We start from the raw sequence: 9,247 nt of genomic DNA on the forward strand, positions 1-9,247 counted from the left end.
AAGAAACGCCACACAGTCAACTCAACACAGTCAACTCAACTCAGTCAACTCAACTCAGTCAACTTGGTAGACACTAGACACACACCCACGAACAACACACACTCCCCCGCTTCCTGCAACACCAAAACGACTTACACGATTCCCTCTCGACCTTACTTATATCTCCCCTCGCCCACCCTCATCCCCAGCACCTTCCTTCCTCTCACATCATACAAACAAGACTACCTCAACCCAGACTTCAAACCCTACCTGTTCTCTACCCTCTGCTACTCAGCAGAGAGCTTTGCAAGACACATACCCGTCTTCCACCCTCTCGGACCACGCAGCTACTGCTCTTGCTCCCCCATCACCGGGTTCAGCAACAACCCTTCACAATGTGCACCACCACCGTTTACATCCACCCTGATGGCACCCGCATCATCGACACAAAGGGTGCCTATCTTTGCCCGGACTCGCGATACGGAAATGCTTGCCGCGCCCACACCGAGATTCAGCGCGCACTGCTGCCTGCTCATGGGCCGGCCGCCACCATCCACACACCTGTCAGCAGCATCCCCCCGAGCCCACGACACTCGCCGCGTCTCTCCAACCGGGACACAACCTCCCACAGTGACCGACATTCCCGACACTCGTCGGCATCCTCGTCGTCGCGCCTTCAGCGCTCGCCGGGCATCTACGTCAACGGCCTGCGCGTCGCAGAGTCGCACAGCAGCAGCAGCCGGGAGCGCACGATGATGCCGCACCCGCCAACGCCGCGCACGCCGCCCCAGGCGCAACACATGCCGCGTTCCGCACCGTCCTCGCCCTTGAGCAACCTCGCCCCGCCGCACGGCACCTCTCCCCGCGAACGTTACAGCCGACCGTACCACGTTGACGAGCGCGCGCGGGGGCCGCAGCTGGTGTCGGGCTTCCCGCCCTCGCCTCCGCCCAGCAGCTCGTCGTCGCGGCACTCCCGCCAGGCGTCGACCAGCTCCCAGGGCAGCCGTCACTCGTCATCCTCGTATGAACGGGAGGAGCGTCACCGCCGGCAGGAGGAGCACGAGGCCCGGCACAGCGACCGCAAGATGCACGAGCTGCGCGAGCGGGTCGGCAAGGCCAACACGAACATTGCTAGCCGCCGCGACACGTCGGCGTCGGTGCAGCCTCAGCAGATGCAACCGGTGTCGGAGCGCCGCAGCCGGCGCGACAGCGTGCAGGATGTCGTCGTCGACGCCATGGGCCGACTCACGGTCGAGGACAAGAAGTGGACGGCGCGCAAGGCGCACCAACGCGCCCTCGAGCTCGAACAGCAGGAGCTCGAGGCGCAGAACAGGCGTCTCGAGGAGCGGCTGCCAAGCCGACGGGCGACTGTCGGCCCAAGCAGCCGGCGCCATCGAGTCGCGTACGAGGACGGCCACTACCGCTATGAGTAGAGGATTGGAGAGGGGGAATTAATGGGCAAGACCAATACCAACACACAGGAACTACTAGACTACATCGGGATACTACAGAACACACAATGACAGAAAGAACAACAGCAAGCAACTTTTTTTATGGAATTCAGTTTCAGTTGGATAGTATAGACAGCAAGGCCCAGCGGCCGAGAATGACAAGAAAAGATCATGTACAAAAGATTCGCAGCTTCAATATTGCCAGTGACTGTCAAGATGGGCCGTGGAGCATACGACACGACCGGCGTTCCCAAGCCCGTGGCACGGCGCACCCCCGGTTCGTAGTCAGCGGCGCTGTTGACTCACAAAAACCTGCACCTTGCTGCCGGTGCCCCTCCACTGCAGACAATGCCGGGTGAGTAGTTTGAGGGTGGGTGGGGGTGATGGCAGCTGTGTGTGTGGGAGGAAGAACAGTATGGAACGGGGCGCAAGGCAGATCATTGCGATGGATGCCTAGTGGCATTGCTGTTATAGTGAGTGCCAGTCACTAGGTAGTTATGGGGTTTCATTTTGACGATGAAGGGGGTTTTTTTTTCTGATCGCCTGTTACATCCGATTTGTATTGTCCGACGTGGTGCAGTGCAACTATGACTTTTTTCCTTCCCAGGTCAGCCTTGTCCTAACTATGTAGGTAGTTTTGGCAATTGAGCGAAACCAAGGCAGCGAACGACACGTGAGAACGTGACAAAAGTGACGGGTGGAACCGGCTTACAAGACAAACCAATTAGACTGAGGATATTTCTTTTTGGGGGGGGGGGGGGGGCAGTTTCTAGGTACTGAGGTAGTTTGCTAGCGCCGTTAACTTTGTCGTTTTGGTGGCTCTCAGCCGGGATGGCTGCCTGGGGCTGGAGCAGCCGAGGGGGGGGGTAACAGTGGAGAATCCCGCAAGCCCGATGAAAGTCGAAATACTGCGGGACGACAGAGGCGCGCTTCAACTGGTCGGGTGACGGGGGGCACCACAAGCTGCAGCCTAGAGCTGCAAGCCGACGAAAAAAAGAGAGAGACCACGCGCGGTTCTTTGTGCTCGGTGGGCTCGATTTGGGGGCCGCGGGTGCGTCGACGTCATCCGGGACGTACAGCGATTGGAGGTCCATGCTCCGCGGCGCACCGTTGGGGGCAGAGGAAGGGAGGTAGGCGGGGAACCGGGTTGTATAGATGGTGCGTTGGGCGACAAGTGCTCAAGTGTTGTGCGTGCTGACGTGCCTGCAGAGCGAGGCTGCGGCGCATAGGGCTCGAGGCGAGCTGATTGGGGATGATGATGGGCGAGCAGAAGAAGCTAAAGCAGAGACGTTAGAAATATGAGGTTAGTCTGCTCATGTTCAACTCGTTGACAAGTTGTCGGGTATGGGCTTATCCCAGCCGCACATCCCTCTTCCCAGGCTGCGAGTTCACTACCCATGTCTAATATTCTCGTATCCTGGTGCTCTTTTTCGCTTCTCGCTTCGCAGCCCTTTCAGCGGCTTGCTACCGGTATGTGCCGAAGGTGGCCACACGCAGACCTCTAACTACCAGGGTCGTCGTTCACCATGCCATCTTCTGCAGCACGCACCATCTCCATGACAAACAGCGCTGCCATATATAGAGACACACTTTAATTGAAAATCCATATTCTTCTCATCCTGCCAAGAATAGATTCCCATTAACGTAGCCCTTTTCGTCAGGCCTGGGTTGGGCTCCGTTGCAGGCCGCGGAGCCCCACAAATCGGCGGCTTTATCGCCCCCAAAACTATATCCGCATGACGCTGAAGCAGGGGGGGGAACAGCACGCTCAGCAGCCTTGTAGGGCAAGAAAAAAAAGAAAAATAGAGAATTGATGACGTCTGAGACAATCCAAATTGATATTTGCCACTGTGGCACCGCGCTGGTACACGCTGTCCGCGGTGGCGCTGTTGGCTCCCTGTCACTTTGGGTCGCCAACCGATGTTTGCGCTGGCCGGGGATCGTGATGGAAGCAGCGAGAGGCGCACGTTGGCTCGCAACTCGGAGGGAGCCCAGTATAGATGGGGGCAGAAAAAATAATGCGACAGTAATTGCACGCACTCGCTATTCTAAAATTTACAACGACGTACAGATGGTACTGCTTCTGTTTCCACCCGCTCCAAGTTAGGAAGAGAAGCCTCGTCTTCGCACGATTGACCAGCTCTGGTCCAAACACTGACCTGACCACGATTCATCCCAAGGAACTGGATCATGTTTAATAAACAAAGTTGCACGTATTTTACACTGATTCTGATTATTTTTAAATCCTTCCAAAAAATAGTAGTCCCCGGTACAACCACGCTATTCCCCTTTCGTTGTTGAAGACAGCTGCCAGCGATCTGTCCGCTTTTCGGTGGACCAAGCGGCTACTCCCGCTCGTTTCCAAAAAATGCCCGTTTTCCCATTTGAAATCCCCCCGCTGTGCCAAGCAAACCGAATTTCTCCGGTCCATGATGATCGTCTTGTGACTGCTGATCCTGACCACTTTGTGTCTGGTCCAGGCGTGGTGCGGGGCCCAATCCGAGGCGACACAGGCCATCTTGATCCTGTCCATTCGCCAATGGACACTGAGGTCTTTACCGCGCACGACTTCCGCAACGCGGGCCCGAGAATACGGCCCCCAAGCGGCGCAAGCGCAGACTGCATACCCCAACGACACCATCATCACAGTGGTCGTCGACGTGGCCTGTTGAGGAGCGCTGGATGACGCTCGACGACGGCCTGCAGGGGCTCCTCTGGCCCGCGTTCCCCAGGGAAAGGAATGATGTCCGGCACGTAGAGACGGTAAATCTGCCCAAATTACTACCGACGGTGAATCTCGGGGCTTGCACTGCGACGCAAGACCCAAGGAAAGGATCTATACCAAGCCGTAGAGGCAAATGTACCCAAATGACTACCAACGAAAATTATCGAGACTTGGCATATCACAGCCTAATAGCTCGAAACCGCTGTATGAGTATCGCTTTCGTCCTTCCTGACACCCTCCCAGGGGCTCGAGAAACTCAATTTCCCGGAGATACTCGTGGTTCGATCGCGCTGCGGCAATGGCGCTCGCAAAGACAGGCTTGAACCTTGAGGCGCTGCGCACGGCTCTTATGCCAAACATTGCCTCCAAGGGAGCGCCTAGCGTTGGAACGTTTGTCGTGTCTCCGTATAGAACAAGAGTTTGTATTTTTTCCGGGAGCCGTCGGTCCCAGATGGGCTTGCCAAACGGGCGCCGCCGCATGTCCTCAAGCGCAGCCTGTGTCTGCTTCCGACTATGCGAGCCCGGCGCCTCTCCTGCGCCTAGGGGCATGTACCGCTGGCGCAGCCTGACGACGACGCCGTCTTCCTCATATACCAGCGCCACGTTTGTTCCGTACGTGCTGTTGTCGATGGCGAGCACGACCTGTGCGTCCAAGGCGGGGTCGGTCCGTTTCCGGTGGGTGTTGGCGGCGACGGCCATGTCCGCGGCATGGAGGCTCGGACGAGGCTGCTTGAGGCGGAGATTGTCTAGAGGTCTTTACAATGTCTTGCTGGTACTTTTGCGTCTCGGGGGATGGCAGGACAATATCGGTGAAGCAGAATGGTCCATCCAGGTGCGATGCTACGGACTTTTGGAGGGTCGCCAGAAGACCTTGCACGGCATCCACGCCGAAATCTGGCGTACAAAGCGCGCGGTTCAACGGCTCCGGCATCCACCGGGAGCCGTAGCACACTATAGGCAGGAACATTGCTAGCGATGATCGAGTTTTCCGCATAGAGGCGGCATACTGCCGATCGCCCTGGACAGGGCCGATTGTGATGATGGTGTCGTTGGGGTAGTAAATAGCAGCTGTACTATCATACAGTGTGAGCAGCGGTCTTGGATCTCTAGACTGCGGAACTGGTCAACTTACCCATAGTCTGGCGTCAGGTGAAAAGCGACGCCTGGAAGTCCCCAGACGAAGGTTGGCGGAGGGCTGAATTGGTGCAAATTCATGGCAGCAAGCACGGCAAGGATGGGGGCGATGGCTTCTCCTGGAATCAACGCGGGAATCAACGCGACAAGAGTGGCAAATGAGAAAACTGCGGAAGTCGGACAGAAGAGGCTGAAAGCGAAGACGCAGGCGGTGATGCGGCGCCAGCTGGCCGAGTTGCTGCGATGCAGAGCCATGGTGGCAGTCAGCAACGGTGGACGTCTGAAGACGGCTGACTCGATGGCTTATGGTGGAGGTGAGTGAAGATGGCGGAGATGATCGTTGTCTAAGGGTAGAGAGGAGGTAATGCAAAGAACGCAGTTCAAATGGCGGGCGTTTGCATGAAAGTGAATGACGGACAGTGTACACCAGCTGACACGGTACTTGTGCCTCTCTCCTAAGCCCCGTCCACCTATGTTTTTTACGCATGATTAAAAGCAATTAGCAGTGTAGACGATCTTTTATTCAGTCGTTGTCAGTCATAAGCCCCTTCAAAGCTCCATTGATCATCATGGTTCGGATGTTACGTCTGCCAGACTGGTCCAGGGTATCTATCATTGGCGACCATGACAAGAACGCGCTGGATGGTCAGTGAAACATGAGCAGCCTCTCAAAAAAGAGGAAAGAAGGGCAAAAGGGTTTACATTGCATTGGAGATTTTACTAATAATTTCAGCGATGATAGGAGTTGGATCGTCTGTGATGGAAACGACGGTCTTATAAAACCTAGTCTCTTTTTCAAAAGATCAACGTCTGACTTGATGACACATCAACAATACCAAATAAGAAAACACAGCCATTCGGTCATTACATTATTCCTAGATAGTAAAAACATTGTAATTACACGACTCTTGCAATGCAGCTGGCGATGCGCTAAGCAGAACACGCGTATTGTTTCATGTGGAGAGTGGCTTGGTCGCTGAATACGCGTGTTCTCACCACCTCCCCATCACCACCACAGCAAACGCATCCTCCCACGACACATTTCTGCGCTGCTGCCACGATGCCCGAGAGTGCCCGCACCACGCGCCGACGCACGCGCAGCAGCCAGGCCGTCTTCAAGCCGCGGCGCTCCCACCGCAAGTCGCGCAACGGGTGCGCCGAGTGCCGGCGGCGCCACATCCGCTGCGACAAGAACCGGCCCGTGTGCCTGCACTGCGGCACGGGCGAGCGCGCCTGCGAGTACCCGACAGCAGCGGACGACTCGGACGGCCATGTCTCGGGGCCTGCTGCGACGAGCCCCTCGGATACTGCCACGGCGGGACCAACAACTCCCGCCGACGAACGCCCGGCCGCCGCGCCCGACGACGTCTTCTCCGCCACGGACCTCGTCATCTTCCACCACGCGCAGACGGCCATGCAGCACGTCGGCCTCGGCCGCAAGGGCCAGTTCCACAAGGTCCTCGCGCTGGGGATGCGGCACCGCGCGCGCGCCCCGTACCTGCTCGACCAGCTCCTCGCGCTCGCCTGCGTGCACCTGTCGTTCCACCTGCACCAGTACACGACGCCGACACCGCCCGCCGCGTCCGTATACGCCGGCCTCACCGCCTCCGGCCTGCGCCACCACGCCACCGCGCGGCAGACGCGCGCCGTCGCCGCCTTCAACGCGCACGTGCGCCAGGTCTCGGGCGACGTCGACGTCAACAGCGCGCGCTTCCTCTTCGCCGGCGTGCTCAGCCTGCAGTGCCTGGCCGAGACGCTCAGCGTGCTGCGCGCGGCGCCCACCGCCGACCAGCACCCGCTCGGCTTTGGCGACTTTGTCGACAGCGTCGTGGCGTGCTTCCAGCTGCACGCCGGGGTGCGCGTGGCCACGGGCGGCACGCTGCGCGAGTTCCTGCCGCAGTCGGCCGAGCTGCGCGACATTATGGACTTTCTGCACGTTGCGGACGCGGGCGACGATGACTGGAACGCGCAGCCGCGCGGGCGCGAGTGCGCCTCGCTGCTGGCGCTGCTCGCGCGCGGCGAGTCGGACATGGGCGTCCGCCAGCCTGGACGCGTGCCGCGGCGCGGCGAACAGCCTGCAGTGGTCGTTTGACATGTGCCACGGGCTGGCGGTGCACGACGGGCCGCACGCGGCGTCGGCGTTTGCGGTCACGGCGCCGGCGGGGTATGTTGAGGCCCTGCGGCGGCGCGCACCAGAGGCGCTCGTCATCTTGGCGTACTATGGCGTGCTGCTGCACCGCTGCCGCGAGTGCTGGATCTTTGGCGACGCCGGCGCGCGCATGGTCCGGGCTGTGGCTGACCATGTCGGGGCGTATTGGAGGGAGGCCATGCGCTGGCCGCTGCAGGAGACGTGCGGAAGCTGACGAGGCTTTTTCAGGAGGCGGGAATGCAAATGGGATAACTGAGAAGCTGGCTGCTGGTGTCGCGGGCGGTGTATACACGCGGCACGGCACGCACACAGCCGCTGTCTGGGAACGCGCGGTTTCCCCCGCCGCGAGGTAATGCGTTTACGTCACCCGTCTGATGTGACGCAAACAACTAGCGCAGGTTCTCTTGGCCGTTTTGCCGGGAAAAATGGTGGCTATGGATCTTTGCCGGGATCACCTCGTATTACAATGCGGAGGCGTTCCGATTGCCGCCCGTACCGCCCCACGTCTCATGCACAGAGGGAACCGCAGGTCTACGCTCCGTGTGGTGTCGGGGAAAAGAGGGCATTCGGAGCAGATGCGTGCATGTTGTGCGTAGGTTGGTGTGGTTGAGGTGAGGGCTGCTTGCGGAGGTTATACGAAGAGGCGAGGCCGCAGACTGCCGTTGGACTTGATTATGCGGCAGTCTAGTATAGTGCAGGATGTCCGCAGGATCGATGACAGAGCCTTATATTTGTTTGCTGCTGCCAAGATGCAGCTTCATGTTGTCTTGATGGCATCCTACTAACAGTGTAGACGCCGTTGTAGTAGAGTATTTATATGCTCAAGACAAGTATCAATTAATATTCAATATAGTAGAAAAATGTGTACGCATGCAGACCCATGCTGTGCTTATGCCGCAACAACTCGATATAGCAACACCTCGTAGTAACTCACGCACCATCATGTCTAGCGCGGCTACACCAGAACGTGGTAATAGCTCGGCGGCCTAAAAGATGCTGTCCTTTAGCTGCGCCTCCCACCTTGCCCTTTGCGCCTCCCATTCCGCCGCAATGGCATACGTTTTGCTGGGCAAGTCAGCTATACCCATCTGACACGACCCAAAGACAACAGACGACGACGACGACGATGACGACTCGGAAGGGCCAAGACCAAGGCAAAAAAAAATCCCCACACAATGTCCAAATCCCCGAAATGCCCCGCCAGCTCGTCGGCCTCCTGCCCCTCTACACCATTCCTCCTCCACCAAACGATCAAATTTCGGGTCGTTTGCGACTTTTCTTTCCTTTCATTTTCGGCCAGCGCGGGAGGTCGCGTTGATGATACGTTTCTGATTTCTTTTTCCCCATGCCCGCCAACGCCCACTCGTAGGAGACGATGAGGAGAAGAGACGTGCTGCGACTGACCAACGCGACGCGCTCCGCACGCACACCCCCGGCCCACGACAGCCGCCGCCCGCCCCCAACGAGATCCAGACTCGACTTTGCTTCTTCCTGTGCGACCGGGTTTCCGTGTCGCGCACACACCATACCCCGATCCTTTGTCTTGTCCACCCAAAGCGAGCCCAGCAAAACCCCCGGGCCATGGACGACCCCGCACCGGCGTCCACCGCACACAGCACGCCGCCTCCTCCTCCTCCCGTGCCGTCCTCGGATCCCAGCCTCGCCGTCGCCGCACCGCAAGACCTCTTCCAGCTGCCCGCCGTCGACGCCCTGCGCCTGCTCAGCGCCAGCCTCGAGCGCCTCGTCCGCGCCACCGGCGACGTCCCGCCCACGCCGCCCCCGCGCATGCCCACCGACCCGCAGCTGTCC

The 9,247-nt window shown here is 58.8% G+C and overlaps 3 protein-coding genes across 3 annotated transcripts; 2 read left to right on the forward strand and 1 right to left on the reverse strand.

Annotated features, from left to right (window-relative positions):
- Positions 1 to 374: 374 nt before the first annotated feature.
- On the forward strand, positions 375 to 1,412 carry CCM_08083 (uncharacterized protein; the record flags this gene model as incomplete). The annotated part of the gene is made up of 1 exon (XM_006673222.1): positions 375 to 1,412. One exon carries the CDS (start codon positions 375 to 377, stop codon positions 1,410 to 1,412), a length of 1,038 nt encoding a protein of 345 aa, XP_006673285.1.
- A 2,363-nt stretch (positions 1,413 to 3,775) lies between these two features.
- Positions 3,776 to 5,544, reverse strand: CCM_08084 (uncharacterized protein; the record flags this gene model as incomplete). The annotated part of the gene is made up of 5 exons (XM_006673223.1): positions 3,776 to 3,976; positions 4,058 to 4,239; positions 4,311 to 4,881; positions 4,916 to 5,228; positions 5,288 to 5,544. 5 exons carry the CDS (start codon positions 5,542 to 5,544, stop codon positions 3,776 to 3,778), a joined length of 1,524 nt encoding a protein of 507 aa, XP_006673286.1.
- An 805-nt stretch (positions 5,545 to 6,349) lies between these two features.
- Positions 6,350 to 7,791, forward strand: CCM_08085 (C6 finger domain protein; the record flags this gene model as incomplete). Its single annotated transcript, XM_006673224.1, has 3 exons — positions 6,350 to 7,324; positions 7,371 to 7,600; positions 7,635 to 7,791. The coding sequence occupies 3 exons, from the start codon at positions 6,350 to 6,352 to the stop codon at positions 7,789 to 7,791; spliced, it is 1,362 nt and encodes a 453-aa protein (XP_006673287.1).
- Positions 7,792 to 9,247: the final 1,456 nt, after the last annotated feature.

The sequence above is a fragment of the Cordyceps militaris genome (genome assembly GCF_000225605.1).
Source record: "Cordyceps militaris CM01 unplaced genomic scaffold CCM_S00006, whole genome shotgun sequence".
NCBI classification, from domain to species: Eukaryota; Fungi; Ascomycota; class Sordariomycetes; order Hypocreales; family Cordycipitaceae; genus Cordyceps; species Cordyceps militaris.